Here is a 17,288-nt window from a genome sequence, read left to right on the forward strand (position 1 = left end):
CTTCTTTATGTTTGTAAAGCCTTAACTAGAATAAAAGAACAATGATCAACTAGCAAACTTTAAAAGACTTGATTCACCATAAACTAAATTCACGATTATTATTTATTATAGTGATAAAATTGGAGAAAAGAATGAAATAGCATCATAAAGAAATACTAAGCTTGAACATTCCTGACAAGCAGATACCCAAAGAATGACAATAGCAATTAGGAACACCTAGGATGAGAAAGATACTAAAATAAATTATTGACAATGTTCTTATATTAGGAAGTACCATAGTAGGACCTAAACCAATTCCATGCTGCCATCTGAATTAGTAAAACACCCAACAAATTAAAACTTCAATTATGATAATAGACAAAAAAAAAAAAAAAAAAACCAGAACTTATAAACTGCATCACTCAAAAAATACAGTCCTGCATGGTTAGTTTATTGTTAATTGCCAAAAAGAAATAAGAAGAAACCGGAATGTATAAGATCATAAAAAATAAGGCAGCTATATGATTTGTATTAAGAAGTAATTTAAAAAGAGTTATCTGAAAATTTTATCACAAGAAGAGATGTACCTGCTCACTATGTTCCTGGGGAAAGTAATGAACAAGACTTCCCACTTGAGGCAAAGAGACAAGAGGGCCAGCACAAGCATGCCACAGTTCTGAATTCAAAGTCTTTCTCACAGAAAAGCAACGTGTTGACCTCGGAGCTCTTCTGCATTTTCTATAAAAGTATTTGGAAATCCATCAGCAAAAGACCTGGAGAACCATAAAATTAGTCAGCTTTTAAATTTTCTTTTCCTAAACGACACATGAAGAAACATCAAAACATAATAAACTATGTTAAGGGGAAGACAAGTAAAGACTAATACACATTGTTAATAAGCCAAAATCTGAAATAAAATGAATGTTCATTCTGTTAAGTTCAGAGCATAGCCAAATGAGAACTGGGGTGAAGTGATGAGCATAGATGGGAAAATGAGAGGGAATAATACACAAGCAGTTCATTGTTTTGCAAGAATTCAGAGAAATTGGGAATGAATTTGTATTTGAACTATAGACTCTTGAGTTTATGGCTTTATGCAGATCAATATATCATTTAATTTATTTCTATCTTTTATTGTTCATATAAGACATAGTTTCCACTATCACATCAGTGAGACTCAATTCCAATCAAAACCATATACTGTTTCAATATATAAATGGTTGATTTGATGAAAGCTTGTTCATATAATGTAAATTTTAATGTTGTATTTGCTGCTCTTCTCGGATCAAAGATGCCGAATAGAGTTCATTAAAAAAAAATGAATAAACTAACATGATTCTTCTAATATGCTAAAGTAAGCTATAGACTTTAGATAGCTTAAAGAACTCCTACAATCAGTTCCTTTTTTCTTTTTTTAATCAAAGCTTCTTTTCATCATATCTGTTAATTAAAAAATATGATTCTTTTTTCTTTTTCTTTTTTTCTTTTTCTTTTTCCTTTTCTTTTCAAGAAAGCAAAATAAGCTCATCCAAATATTCAATTACCATTGAAATCGCTTGAATAGGAGTCAATACACAATTAATTAATACTTCCCTTAATGAGACCCCAATTCCAGGCAAAATAGCAACCCAGAAGCTCCAGCAACAATCTTTCACATTGATACTTAAGTTTTTCATTTTGTCAAAATTAACAACAACTAATATAAAATCACAGAAATTAAATCAAATTACATTAATTACAAAAATCACAACAATGCTATAATAATTAAAATCACAAAAATCACAGGGATGGAATTACTAGAAGGGAGAGGCTTATGACGGTGATGAAGAACGAGAAAGACGGTGACGCTCTCTGGAACGCACAAGATGGTGACGCTCTCTGATGCTTCTCCTCGGCTGGATGAGGCGCGCGCGAAAGCTGCAGTGACCTTGGCAAGGCGCCGTGAAGGAAGCTTCTTTGTCTTCTTTACCGAGAAAGCTTCTTTGTCTCCTACTGGGAGTACACCTGCAGCTGAAGCAAGCAACACTGCCAATGAAGCACCCCAAGTGGTTAAAGCTCCTCCTAGTGCAGGTATCTAAAATCCTCCTCATGTGGCTGTTACAGACAACTTTTCACCACCAGTGGCTGCACCCCAAGCTACCGAGATTGACTTATCCCAACCAAACTATGGTGGAACACAAGACGAGGTAAAAATTCTTCCTACCATTTGTTTTTTACTTTTTTGTCATTGCTCCTTGTTCACACTAATTCAAACTAGTTTCCTAACTTTACTCAGGCACCACCACCAACAACAAAAAGGCTACATAAATTACCAACTAAAAGGAGGAACTCACCACTACCAGTAACTGCTTCTGTTGATCCCATGCAAGGAACAAGTGCAGCAACATCTTTTAGATTAGCAAATTTTCTGAAGTTTGTTCCAACTATAGGATTCAAAGCACCAAGGAAGAAAACCACTAAATAATTGGATGTACTAGTTGCTGATGTTTGATTACATATGGAATTTGAGAATTTTTTTTTTTTGGGTTATTTCCGTTCAAGAATAGTACATAACCAGACTGTATGGTTCTTTACTTTTGGTAGTAAATACTTTAGAATCCTTTAAACTTGGAGATCTTCTTGTGTTTCTTTCTGGTGGCTGTATTATAGTGTTTATCATTATGTGGTCTATTGACAGTGTGTTACATTGACAATGTATTAATTATAATTAAAATCTGCTATCAGTTTACTTGTTCTATTCATTCAGTTTGGTTATTATTTTTGTAATCTATCTACACAAACCACACCAATAATCCAAGGAGTGCCCGTAAATTCATAAACAAATACTTTCAAACACAATTGTTGCATTTTTACCATCACAATTCACAACTAAGACAACAACTAACAAAGAAAAAAAAGCAGCAATCCTAACATTTGTATTATATATTTTATGGGTCCTTAATTCAGCCTCCAAATTGCCGATCCTCAAAGCAAAACTGACGCTCACTTCTTCATTGTTATATGCTGTAGCGCTTTTCAATTTCCCATTATCATCTTCTACAACGCCTGCCCATCGAAAAAATTTACACCATCTTTTTTCATTACTCTGTTAGCAGCAAATTTAACAGTTAGCATAAAAAAACTCGACAACAATTCTTAAAGACGCACTCACGTTGTAATTCGAGCATCCGAAGAAGGATTTATTTGGGTGGGTATCCGTTCCAGACCATCGGAGCACAGGACGTTTCCTACACCCACACCGCTCTGGCACTCGCGAGGCTCTACTCCGACTTGACGTCCTTGTCGTTGATCGAATAAAACTCCAGTCTCCTTCATTTGCACGTCCAACCATCATTCTAACCAGCATAGCAACTTGGGTGCGCTACTTCTGTAGTTAGGGTTAAAAGGGGATCGGGACCACATTGGGTTAAACACTTTCAATTTCCATGTCATGTAACCGTTAGCCACTCCAGCCTAGCAATCATTTGCCAGGACACTCTCGCCGAAAGCAGCTTAGACGGAAAAATGGAAAAGGACCAACTTGGTGTATTTTTTTTCAATCTCGATAACATAAGTAGTGCAATTAGGAAGTCAGGACCAAATCGGTACATTTCGGAATCTCAGGGATCAATTTGGGATTTAACTCCATATTTTATATAGGATTTAGCTAATATGTGTCTTTAGAGCACATGATAAACTTACCATTTTTTTTTTCAAAGGTAAAAGTCATTCATTAAAAGGCAAATGAATAGAGTGTTCAAACAGGAACGAACTAAAGAATTGGGAATCTCCCATTAACATTCAACATTAGGAATAAAGAAAATGCTAACAACTTGAAGAGTACACTTGAGACGCGATCCAATTACAACCAAGTTATCACTCCGTTGGTCAAGGGTCTCCAAAATTTGCATTTCTCCATCCAATTCATGCGCTAATTTTGCTGCAACTGTCCAAATCTTCACCGTCGGTGTCTGCATTTTCTCAAAAGTGATGAGGTTTTTGGATTTCCAGCATCCCCAGCAAATAATCGCCGCTATGTCAAGCTTCTTCCTTCTCTCTGCATCTCTATTTAGCGCAACCATTAATCTGAACCACCAATCAAAGAAGGTGCCAGGTACAGTCGGAAGAGGCACGACGGTGCTCAAGGCGTGCTACAGTTTGACATTCCACGAGGCAATGGCAGACCGATTCAACTTGTTTGCAGCACGGGCAAATAGTAGTTGTGGTTGGGAATCGTTGGTGTAGCTTCTCCATCATGAACAGACTCTCATGTAGTGCTTTTTGGATAAAATTTTTATTTTATTTTGAATTTTCAGCCTCCAAAGTCCATTTCAAACTGAGTTCTGTTGCATATATGGAGAGGGCGTAGATTAACACTAACATGAAGAAATTAGTAAGCAATTTTATACATGATAAACATATCATTAATAGAAGGTTTTAATTTTTTTATTTAATAGATATAAAACAAATGCATTGAAAATCTAAGTTTTTTGTATTTTTAATAAAAAAAATTTCAATTTGTAATCTTAACCTATGTTCTTAGAGCACATGATAAATAAAACTAATTTATACATTATAAATTGTTATTATAGTTGAACTACAATTAAATTAATTAAATTATTTTTTTTGGTGGAAAGAGAGGGCAAAGTCCCAAAACAAAAAACACAAACTAACAGAAAGATCTTGTCCTTTCTTAGCAAGTAAATCTGCTACCATATTTCCTTCACGAAGAGTATGATTCCACACTACATTTTGAAGACGTCGGGCAAGAATCCTAATATCATCAATGAGCATGTTGCACGGGTGGACAGAAGAACAACCTTCTTTTATGAAGTTAATTGCCGTCCAAGAGTCTGACTCCACTACAATTTTTTGAAACCCATTTGCATTTGCAATTTGAAGTCCTTTAATAACAGCCCATAACTCAACATGAGTTATAGAGAAATTTCTAATATTGCAAGAGAAACCCATCACAAATATGCCTAGGTGGTCTCTAAACACACCTCCACAAGTTGCATTGCTATTTTGGGCATACAAAGACCCATCAACATTTAGTTTGAGGTAATGTTCTGGAGGGGGTTCCACCGAATTAGACGCTCGGATCTCACCTGCTGATTCTTGTGGTGAGACCATTGAGTCTCAAGATTTATGATCTCTTCACTTCTAGCTTTTATTGACAGGGAGACAGTGGCTAGTTGAATATGCTTTCCTTCAAAGATTAACTTATTACGCGAGAACCAAAGAGCTGAGATGGCTACTCCAAACAAGCAAATACCACTCATCCTTCTCTGAAATGTTGCTGCAAATTCAATCCCTAGTATTCAGGTTGAAGAAATCATGTATTCCTCTTTGTCTTAGAAGCCGATACCAAACATCCTTAGCAAAGGGACAATCTCTCAATACATGTAAAGTTGTTTCTTTGGCATTGTTGCATCTTGGACAATCAGCTGTGTTAGTTAAATGTCTTCTTGCTCTCTCTGTATTCATTAGGATTGCTTGGTGAGCAACTAACCAGAGAAAGGTGCGGATATGTTCTGGACCTTTCCAATTCCAGATAAGTTTGAAAACTCGATCTGGAGGAGACTGAACCTCAGTGATAGACTTGTAGGTCGATTTCAGGCTGAAACACCCGTCATGTGTGTTTGCCCAAGCAATGCAATCCGCTTCTTTCCACGGAGATGGGGGTGCCATGGCCATGATCCTTGTAACCATTGACTCTGGAAGCCATTCCTTTAGCTTATCTTCATCCCATGCCCCTGACACATTAAGGAAGTCTATTAGAGATGATTCTAATTCACCAAGAAAAATTACCTGAGTGGTGTGTTGTTGCAAGCTGTCCAAATTAGGCACCCAATTGTGCTCCCAAAATTTAATTTGAGATCCATCTCCGATATGCCAAATAGAGTTCTTTTCGACATCATGCCAAGCGGATACAATCCCTTTCCACAGATTTGACATGCTACTCTTCCTATTGACTCTCGAGAGGATGTCACTACCGCACTTGTACTTGGATCTTAGCACTCTGGCCCAAAGGGAGTCTTTATTTGCAACAAGACCCCATCCTAATTTCATCATAAAGGAGTGATTAACATCCTTAGCATGTTTCAATCCTAGGCCCCCCGAGACCTTTGGTTTGTTGATCCTATCCCAACTTAGGAGATGAACTTTCTTGGTCTGCTCTGTGTCGCTCCAAAGAAAATTCCTGCATTTACGATCAATCAAATTACAAGTATATGTGGGTAAAATAGCAGTTTGCATAGTATAACTAAGAAGAGAAAAAAGAACAGATTTCACCAAAGTTGTTCTTCCTGCTAGAGACAGGACAGAGGCTTTCCAGTTGTTGAGTCAAGAATTCATCTTGTTAATGACATTCTTGTATGTATCCTTAGAAACTTTGGAATGTAATATAGGAACCCCAAGATATTTACCCAAATCATCAGTCCTAGAAAAATTTAAAGTGTTGCTAATCTCCTCTCTTATAGTATGACCCACATTATTAGAGAAGAAAATTCGTGTCTTTTCGTTGTCAACTTTTTACCAGAACTTTTACAAAATTCTTCCAGCACTTTATTAATAATTTCTGCTTGTCGCACATCCGCCTCCGCGAACAAAATCAAGTCATCAGCAAAACATAGATGAGATAAGGCCGGCCCGTCTTTATTTAGCTTGATAGGTTTCCAAAATTGATGATCACAAGTTGCGCTAATAAGTTGGGATAACCTTTCTATACAGAGCACAAAAATATAGGGGAAAAGGAGGTCACCTTGCCGGATCCTTCTAGAGGGATGAACTCCTCTAAGGCCTCTCCATTCCATAGAACCCTCATTTTTGCAGTTGTGATACAATTGCAGACCAAGTTAATAAAGAGCAGAGGTAAGCCAATGTCCGAAAGAGTGTCCCTGATGAAACTCCATTTAATTCTGTCATATGCTTTTTCCAGATCAATTTTAATAGCCATCCATCCTTTCATGCCTTTTTTGCCTCGCATGGAGTGGATAACTTCCTGGGTGATGATAATATTGTCTGAGGTGTGTCTTCCAGGGACAAAGCTTGCCTGAGTAGGCTTTACCAATTTTTCCATAACCTGTCGAAGCCTATTTGTCAGGATTTTGGTAATAATTTTATACGACACATTGCATAAACTGATGGGTCTCATCTACTTGAGGTTCGTGACCGGCTCAACCATAGTGATTAGCGTTATCAAGGTCTCATTGAGCTTGCCAATGTCCTGAGGGTTCCTGAATATATTTTCAACTAGCCTGCATAGATCTAGTCCCACTATGTTCCATTTACTTTGGTAGAAGATTGCTTGAATGCCATCTCTCCCGGGGGCTTTGAGGCTGCTCATGCTAAAGACAACATTTTTAATTTCTTGAGGCATCACAAAGCTACCAATACGCTACATATCATCATTAGACAAGGTAGGAAAACCATTATTAAGAATAAAAGGATAATCTAGTAAGTTATAAAAAAAAGGCAAGAATATAAGGATGTAGCCATATTTTCAAGAATGGATAAATCAGAAATCCAAACACCATCATCATTTTGTAAGGATACAATTTTATTTCTTCTTCTTCGAGCCATGGTTGATCCGTGAAAAATATTTAGTATTTCTATCTCCCATGTCAATCCATTTGCATCTTGCTTTTTGGTACCAAAGTATCTCTTCTTGATTGAGAATATTCTCATATTCTTTCCAAAGTCTCTCTTGAAGTTCTTCAAGGAAACGGTTGCTGTTAGAATTGAGGTTCGAAGTTATGCCTTGAAGCCGCCTAAGAATCTTACTTTTACTTCTTTGGATATTTCCAAAGACATTATGATTCCAAGTCTTGAGGGTCTCCTGAAAATCATTAACTCCATTAGCCCAAAAGTTTTGAATCTTCCAATTTGTACGCACCATATTCTCAAAGTCAGGATGTGTTAGCCACGCCGCCAAGAATCTAAAAGGCCTCCTCCTTCTATTTGGAGGAGTAGTAGGAGCAGCTGGAGGAGAAGGAGGCAGTGGTCAAATTTAAACATAGGGAGATGCTTAATTCTGGCATCTGGAAACAGAATATGCCAATCAAGATTGCTCAAACTCTGATCTAACCTTTCTACTAGACTTCCTCTTTTCCAAGTAAAAGGCTACCCAGAATACCCGAGATCAATCAGGCCACATTCAGAAAGGCAGTTTCGGAAGTCAGGGCATGCTCTTCGATTATTATCAGTGGAACCCCCTTTCCTCTCAAAATCATGGAGTATAGCATTGAAGTCCCCTAACAAACACCAAGGCATACTATTACATGTATTTAGAGCGCATAAATAATTCCAGAGCTCCTTGCGAAAATTTCTATTTGGACTACCATACACAGCAGTAAAAGTCCAAGGCGCAATGTCTCTCCCAGTTATCTTCATGTGTATAAATTGCATATGGTGGTGTAGAATATCAACCTTCCAGGCTCCAGTATCCCATAGGCACCATATACCACCCGAAAAGCCTCTCGCCTCTTTAATAAAACACCTGTCAAACCCAATTTTTTTCTAATTTTATGTTCTCTGTCACCACTGACATGGGTCTCTAAAAGAACAATAAAAGTTGCTTCATACTCTTTTTTAATCTCTCTAATAAGGGTAGGAAAGGATTTACAGCCCACACCTCTACAATTCCAGACAATCAAATTCATTATAAACAAGGATGAGAAAAAAAAAAAGAAGTTATTAGAGACCCACCTTACTCCTGGGTGTTAACCCTTCCGGTAGCATTGATCCTTTCCGGATTAATCCGAACTCCTTCCATATGGTGCATGCTGGATTCACCTATGTGGATATTTGGTGGCTTATCTAGCAGCATCTTACTTTTCTGGCCCCCTTCCCCCATCTCTGACGTCTCCTCATCTTGCCGAAAAAAGGGGTTTTGATTGAGAAAATTGTTTCTAACCACAAAGGTTTCTAGAAAGTTTTTTGCCATCTTTGAAGTTTCGAAGCCTCCCTTTGCTCCTTTTGGATTCTCCTCAAATCTTTCAACATCTCTCTTTCCATGGCCTCTTTTTCGTTATTTCTGGAAGCAAAACGTGGCACCATAGCAAGCTCCTTTGACTTATCATTCAAACTAGTTGATGGATCTCCTACCTTATTTTTATTTTTGGCAATCTTATTTGAAGGGTTAGGCCCATTTTTTGAAGAAGGCCCTTTTTTGTTAGCTTGTGAATTTTTTCCTGCTCCTGGCCTGAGGATTTTTCTTTGAATATGGTTCACCACAATTTGATTCTTGTGGGCTTTTTGGATATCTTTTTCTTTTAGCCCAATATGCATGTCTTCACAATGGGAAGGCTCTTCATGCATCACGTTATTATGCTCCACATTAATGTCTTCAAAATCTTCCTCATTTAAAGCATCAAATCTGGAACCATTCTCCATGGGTTGGCTGTTATTAGTATTCTTCCTTTCCATACTAGTGTGAGTTTCCTTATTTAAGGATGATCCCTTAATTCTCGCCGCACTATTTTCATGTTTCCTTCTTACTTGCCTTCTTACCAACATCCACGGGCCAAATTCTGGCGGGTTTTGGTTATTTTTTTTGAAAGATTTAATTCCGAAACTACTCCTTGATTGTTGCTTGGTTCATGATCAACACCGGAAACCTGAGTTGTTTCAGTACCTTTCATCTCAGCGACGGTGTTAACTTCTATTCCTCCCATCTCTTCCGCGGTGTTATTTTCATGGTGATTGTTGTCATTACTAACAGGGGATTCAAGGCAATGTTCTGCCCTATGACCATATCTTCCACAAGAGAAACAGATGAGGTGTAAACCTTCATACTCAATATTGAGAGTAGTTTCTGGGACAGAGATTTTGGGCACCAGCTTTTTTGATCGATTTCCACGCATATTCTAGCAAATTTTCCGCGAGAGTGAATAGACGTTGTACGATCAATCTTTAACATGGTTTCGATAGCAGAACCAACTCTTGATAGAAAACGATGATTATAATTCAATAGGTAGATTAGGAATACGGATCCATGCTGCAATTTTTTTGACTACATTTTCGGATGAGAGGAAGAAAGGTCTCCATCTTTGGACAATAAGGTAGTGGCCCACGATCATCCATGGTCCTCCAGTAAGTGCATGTGAATAGTCTTCCTCCTCTGAAAAATGAACAAGATAATAATCACGATCCATATCAATAACATTGATCTTACCTTTTCTGACCTAATCTCTATTGAGACGTTGTTCCAGAATTTCAAGATGGACTCTCTTCCCCATGACTTTAACGATCAACGCCGCGTGCCAAGGTTTGTACCATTCGTCAAATTCTTCTTTAGAAACATGGATCACCGGACATGGATTAAAGGGCTTATCTCCTTTCGGCACCTCCTCTTCATACTTGTACCACCGGTCTTCGGGGTCCGATGCATCTTCATCAACATCATCAAGAGCCTCAACCATGGGACCAGCTGGAGTCAATAATGAGTCCTTGTAGGATGCCTTAAGAGTAGGTATGATCTCAGGGATATTTTCTACACTCATATCCATACTTTTTCTGGGTTGATTTAGATCAACTTCATCACGGCTTTTGACCTTTTCAGTACTTCTTTGCATAAGATCCTCCACTTGTGGAGGAATCCTAAGAGAGCGTTCTAGATTTTCCATTTACTTCCTATAGTAGGATATTGTAAAAGAGTTGAATAAATCGTCTCTTGTTAAATTAATTAAATTATTAAACTAATAAATTAGTAGTTAGAGTAGTTTGGTGAATAGTTTGATTTTTAAAACCTTAATTAATGCTAATTGAGTACAAAAATTTTAAGCTTTATGAATTTTATTTTCTCAATAAACGACGTTTTAATAAAAGATTGAGAATATTTAGTTTGCATTTTTATGTTTTAGTATTTTTTTAAAATTTTTATAAAAAAATAATAAATAAAAATAAAAATAAAATTTAAATTTTTTTATAAAATTAAAAGAATTAAAAATAAAATAAAATATATACAAAATTATATTTATTTTTTTATATATTTTATAAAATTTTAGGATAATATTCAATTATTAAATTTTATAGTGTTTTTTAAAATTTTGGAAGCAGACTATAAGCATGGCCCAGAATTAATACGCCGTTTTTTTTAATTAAAGAAACACAAAATGTAAAAGCCTTAGAATAGCCTCGGACTCCATCTCTTCACGTCTCTACAGTTAGTCCGTTATTCTTCTTCGTTTTTGCAGAGTCATAGCGTCGCCACCGCTGTTGCAAGAGCCTCTTTTGTTCTCGCTGTGAAAGGTGCACAATGTGTCCCTATCTGTTATGTTCAATATTTTGAAAATTGGTTTGAACCGATCGAAACAAAAACTGTTGGCAAACACGGTTTGGACAGAAGACAAAACCATCAAATTTAAAATTGAAGTTGGATCGCCAAACCGGCCAGAAACTAGACTGTTGAATCGAACCGTGACCCAGTCGGTTTTTGAAATTTGGCAAAAAAACGCTGCGTTTTCCTTTCAGCAGCTGAAAGGAACCCTAGTCAATGAGTCACCCACAGACCCACTCACCCCTCTGACCCACTATCGATCCTCCAGCCCTCCACTCTCACCTCTCGCTCTCAGTAGTCAGTTCTCACGTCTCCAGTCTCCACCTCGAGCTTCCGGCAGAGAAGAGAACTCGAACGCAGCTTGGAGGAAGCACCGAAGCAGCCCTCCATCTCGTCGCCGTTCTTCAACGTCCAGCCACCGCCGCCGTCCGCATTGCTACAGCTTCGGCTCAACGTCGCCCTTGTTCGCCGCGCGGCAGCCTCGTTTTTGTTCAAGCTTCTGCCTCTGTTTTTTGGCCAACCCTTGTTCTGCCCTTTTTGGCCAACTCTTGCTCTGCCCTTGTTCGAGCTGCTTAGCCCTCTGCTCAGCCCTCTACGCCGCGTGTTCGAGCCTCTGTTCCGCCGCCTTTCAGCCACCGTTCCGCCGTTGTTCAGCCTCCGTTCAGCCATTTCTGTCGCGTTTTAAAGCCCTCCCTCTCCCTGTACTGTTTGAATTCCAGGACTGCTCCATCCTAGGGTGATTTTTTTTCCTTCTTCTTATTCTTTCTTGTATTAATTATTCAGTTATTGTTTTATTTTATTGTTGTTTTCATTATTAGTATGTTTTTCTAGTTCTTATTTTGTTGTTGGTTTGCTGTAGTTTAAAATTTTAATTGTTCTTGTTATTTTGATTCAGTTTTAATTGATCTTTTTCTTAATTTGTTAATTTGATAAATTATTATTTTGGTGTTGTTCTTGACCTTTTGATTGTTATATTGTGTTTTGCTGTTGTTGATTTAATAAATTGTTCATTGAGTGGAAGATGAAAACCTGCCATGCTAAAACTGCTCCTGCCATGTTAAACCTACCATGTTAAAACTGCTCCTATTGGTTTAGTATGGCTCAATCCCTGCTTCCAAAGAGATTCTACCACCATGCTTGGACCTTCTCTCTAAGGTTGGCCCTGTGATGATTATGGATGTAAATCTTGTGACCCACTTTAGAAATTAACTTTTCAGTTTCTTTTTTAAATTGAATGTCGAAATTTTGTTTGTTGATGTGTGAATATATTCTTTCATATTCCTCACTAAGTCGTAGTGATCTGTATGCCTTTGATCCCATAGCCTTTGTTAGTTATTGTTGCATATTGGTAGATAGAAGGCATCAAATTTTGTGACATATGGTAGTAACTAGTAAGTAGAGTAGTTTATTCGTTTCTTTTCTTTTAGAGATATGTCAGATAGAACAATGTATATACTTTTGAAAACCAAATTGTTTCTTTTGAACCAAAATTTGGGTGATTACTCTTTTCTAAATATGCAAGCAATTCTGTCTAGTTGGCTATGAAAGCTTTCATTTTCTTTCTAGTATTAGTTCATGTTGTAAATGACCTTGTTTTGCAAACAAAACAGTTGTGAAGTTACTGTGAAACGGTGGCGTGGAATAGTCTCTCGCTCTTTCTCTAATTTATTTTCTATTTTTTACTTTGGAAAAAAAAACATATTAGGTATTTCCTTTGATTGGAATGTAGAAGATAATACATCTTTCTATGGTTTTATTCTTTATTGTAACAAATTTTGAATAATTGTTGTTAGTTAATATGGGAACCTTGCTGTTAGTTATTTTATTTATTATTTTATTATAAATGCGGTTATTTCGGTTGAACTACGGTTGAACCGGTTGGACAAATAAACCAGTAACTAGAACGGTTCAATGACCGGTTCGGTTTTCAGAACCTTGGTTATGTTGTTCTTTTCATCCTGTCCTATTTAATCTCTCATTGTTAATGGGCAACGAGGGTGTTTGGTGCAATAATTTTATTAGGGCGTCTAAGTCTGGTGTTTCTGTCTTTAGATAAAGCTTGATTTTATTCTACCACTTATATTCATCAAGCTTAATCTTGGAACTGCATGATGTTGTTGGATGAGAGTGAGTTTGATGTCCACTTGAAGCTTTGGGTGCTTCGAATTCCTTGCCAACATTGCAAACTCGCCACTCGAATACTCAATGGGTATTCCCCAATTCTCTCTCTGTCTCTTCATTTGTGTGTGTGTGTGTGTGTTTTTTGTGTTTGTGTATTTGTACGTTTTGCAGCTTTTTTATATTCCAAATTAGAATTTGAGTTTGGTTCGTTGTGATTGTGCAGTTACATGCTTGATAAGCCCCGGGTTAAACCCATCACTGAGGACCTGACATCTCGTAAAAACCGTTACATTATTCTCTCCGAGAAAGTTCAGAACCAAGGTATGAATCTATGTTTTAGGCAATGAATGAGTTGAAATTCTGCACTGATGTTTAGGTATGAGCTTGTGAATATATATAATTTGTGTTCATGAAAAATGATTATGAATTGTATTTGTTTTGCACTATCTAATAATGAATTTTGGTGAACTTCTTATTGCTGACTTGATTTGGATGTGGAGCAGATTTATCCGATATTCCGAAGGAAAAACTCGATGAGCTTAAGGGCTTGTGTGAGATTGAAGTTGTGCCTTACTCATTAACATTAGGGTATTCATATTGGAGTGCTGGTGAGTGCCACTGTTCTCTTGAAGCATGCTGCATAGGCTATGGCAATTATTACATGGGCCATGGTTCAAAAAACTCTTTATTAGGACTACATTAATCAGATATTAAACAATTAAAATTTTTTGTACTTCAAATTCGCTATCAAATATCATCTCTTAAGTATTGGCATACCAAGTTTGCATGGACCAATTCTTTCCTTTCCGATCTGATTTCTGAAAACATGCACTTTTACATTTATGCTAGGTAATGTTTTCACAGGATCAGCATTCATACGATGCTCTCTTTGTAATGATTGAATTGTTTTATATGTTGCCCCTTTCTTTCTTCCTGCTCATGTTTATGACCACCTGACAAATATCTTTGTTGATAGATCACGTGCTTAAGCAGATACTGCCTGCTGGATTTGAGGTTCCCTCATCCTTTGAAACAATAGTTAAGTATTTATTTCATTTTTTTCCCTGGTATCTTCTTGTATGGCTATATTACTATAATGATTCTGATTCTGATTCTACTGTTCTTTGATGTGTGTATATCCATCCAATTTTGCATGTTCTTTGAAATGAGCTAAAAGCATATTCTTTTTTAGTTGTTAAACATTTATTCTTTCAGGGTGGGGTTGTAACTTCTTAAATTTTATTAGTTGGTCAGTCACTAATGCTAAGCTAACATTTGTCCTACTAATGCAGGTCAAATTGCCCATTTAAACTTACACGAGGAATTACTTCCCTACAAAGATGTTATTGCAAAGGTTATTTTTGATGTATGTTTTCTTACTTCCGGCTTTAGTTTTAGCTTTTACTTTTCAGTTACTTTTTCTATTTACATCCACTAGATGAAATAGTTACACTTAATTGTTAGATACTTCTGCCCTTTTCATCTTCTTTGGGAATAGCACTTTTGTTAGATACTTTTGTTTAGGTATATGAACATAATGCTTGCTGCAGTATCAAAGTTATGAAATTTATGATGCATCCTTTCTAGGTAACATTTTTCTATTTTGAAAAGTAGGCTTTGAATCCTCTGTTCTATTGGATGTGATGGCCTTATTTTATTGCTGCTGTCTTCATATCTCTGTGTTGCTTCATGCTTATATGAAGCAAACTGAATTTTTATTTTTACCAACAATGGATAATACAATAATGTCTGTTTGTATGTTTGAATGGCATGGCCTTTGTGACATAGACGTCCATTCAGTTATTCATCCACAAACTCGGTCTTTATAGTGTCAAGCATATTGTTTTATTTATACATATTTCTCCTATTATTGTTCATGTTTTAGCTATTTATGCAGAAAAACTATCCAAGAATCAAAACCGTTGTTAATAAAGTGGGAACTATTACAAATGAATTTCGTGTTCCAGAATTTGAAGTTTTAGCAGGAGAACATGATATGGTTACAGAAGTGAAGCAATATGGTGCCACTTTTAAGCTTGATTACAGTTTGGTTTATTGGAATTCTAGATTGGAACATGAACATAAAAGATTGGTTTCTCTGTTCCAACCTGGAGAGATCATTTGCGATATGTTTGCGGGTATAGGTCCTTTTGCAATTCCTGCAGCCCAAAAAGGATGCCTAGTCTATGCAAATGATTTGAATCCAGATAGCATTCACTATCTGAGGATCAATGCTAAAGTCAACAAGGTCGAAGATCGCATATATGCATACAACACAGATGCTAGAAAATTCATCTCCCAGCTGATGGAGGTGCCAACTTCTGAGGTTAAATTAGAATGTAATGTTCCAAGTCTGAATACATGTGAGTCATGCAACACAAAAGATGATGTTGAAACAAGTGTAGAAACTGCCTTGCTAATTGGTAATATCTTTACAGGATATAACTGCAAATACTGGTTTGATATCTTAACATGTTACCTAACACTGATATTTTTCTTGCAGTTGATAGAAAGGGCATAGGAGATCACAATAACAACAGTTTAGAGGATGTAGAATGTTCATCAAAGCATGATGATACATCTGTAACTTCTGCTAAGAGATCTTCTAGTAGTTCCCATGAAGGTATTCTTGATACACTGTGACACCCAGGATATCACTAGTACAGTGGCTACCTGATCTTATAGTCTCAAAATAATTCTGCAATTTCTGTTCTGGAAATAAAAAATTTAACCTTGTTGAACAGTGCCCTTTCTTAGTGAGAAACAAAGTATTCAAAATACTCTGTAAGATTGAAATTAAAGCCTGATAAAGTTGTTTTTGTTTACAGAGAATGGAAAGACTCATGGAACTGATAGCTTTGAAGGTAGTGGGAAAAGAGGAAGCCAAAACAAGAGAATGAGAGGTTCCGAGTTCACTGACACAAAAACTTGGGAGCATATTGACCACGTAATAATGAACCTACCAGCATCAGCTGTTCAGTTTCTAGGTACAGATGGAGTGATGTCGTTGGACATAATGTAACTTATTTTTTTAAAGGAACTTTCGTGCAAGACTCTTGTTGTCTTCCTATGCTAGGAGTTTCGTAACTCATTCTTGCTTTGCAAAAAACTCTCATTATCTTTGAGATTTATTGGCAGATATCTGACTTAAAAAATGTTCTGCCAGATGTATTTAGGGGATTAATCCAGAGGAAATATTGGAAAGGAAATCTACCATGGGTCCACTGCTATTGCTTCATTAGAGCAACTGAAACTCCAGAGACGATAATAGCTGTGAGTTCCTTCTACTAATGGTATTTCCCATTTTCTTTTTCCTATGTTTGGTAAGAATATCAATGATTTCACTGACTTGTGGTATTTGTTTTGCCCATTCGGGTGGCTTAGGAGCCTGGATTTTGTAAGAAGTTCAGTGGACACTGATCAAACTCTTACTTCACTTAGACAGTTAATTTTGAACTTAATTTCGCAGGTGGTAGAGTCTGCTTTGAGTGCCTGTATACAAGAACCAATATTTGATCGGGTTAGGGATGTAGCTCCAAACAAGGTATCAGTATTCAGTACTATAGATCACTGCTATTCTTCTATTTGATTTGTGTTTGTAGAAACTATAAAATATCTGTATTCATGGTCTTTTTCTGTTTACTTTGCAGGCAATGTTTTTGTTTAAGCTTCAGGTTGCCAGAAGCATGCTGTAGGGAAGATGATCAATAACAAGAGCATGCTTTCTTGATGCTGCTGAAGAGATATTAGCTTTGAGTGATTTATTACTCTAGTTCTTCGGGTGTAACAGGGCCATGCCATGCTATCTGACTCAGAAAAGCGTAGTTAAAAGTGAAAATCAGCAAAATGGAATAGTCACTCTTCAAATTGTTTCCTTTTCCTCTTTTCCTCTTCACACACACACACACACACACACACACTAACTAAC

At 36.8% G+C, this 17,288-nt stretch overlaps 1 protein-coding gene across 1 annotated transcript; it reads left to right on the forward strand.

Moving 5' to 3' along the window:
* The first annotated feature begins 11,347 nt into the window (after positions 1–11,347).
* On the forward strand, positions 11,348–17,209 carry LOC114927363 (tRNA (guanine(37)-N(1))-methyltransferase 2). The gene is made up of 12 exons (XM_072231907.1): positions 11,348–11,975; positions 13,292–13,448; positions 13,584–13,681; positions 13,864–13,968; positions 14,337–14,397; positions 14,651–14,726; positions 15,246–15,783; positions 15,864–15,983; positions 16,189–16,347; positions 16,527–16,633; positions 16,830–16,904; positions 17,011–17,209. The coding sequence occupies exons 2-12, from the start codon at positions 13,348–13,350 to the stop codon at positions 17,053–17,055; spliced, it is 1,485 nt and encodes a 494-aa protein (XP_072088008.1). The 5' UTR covers positions 11,348–11,975; positions 13,292–13,347; the 3' UTR covers positions 17,056–17,209.
* Positions 17,210–17,288: the final 79 nt, after the last annotated feature.

Source organism: Arachis hypogaea, unplaced genomic scaffold (assembly GCF_003086295.3).
Source record: "Arachis hypogaea cultivar Tifrunner unplaced genomic scaffold, arahy.Tifrunner.gnm2.J5K5 arahy.Tifrunner.gnm2.scaffold_301, whole genome shotgun sequence".
Taxonomy (NCBI): Eukaryota; Viridiplantae; Streptophyta; class Magnoliopsida; order Fabales; family Fabaceae; genus Arachis; species Arachis hypogaea.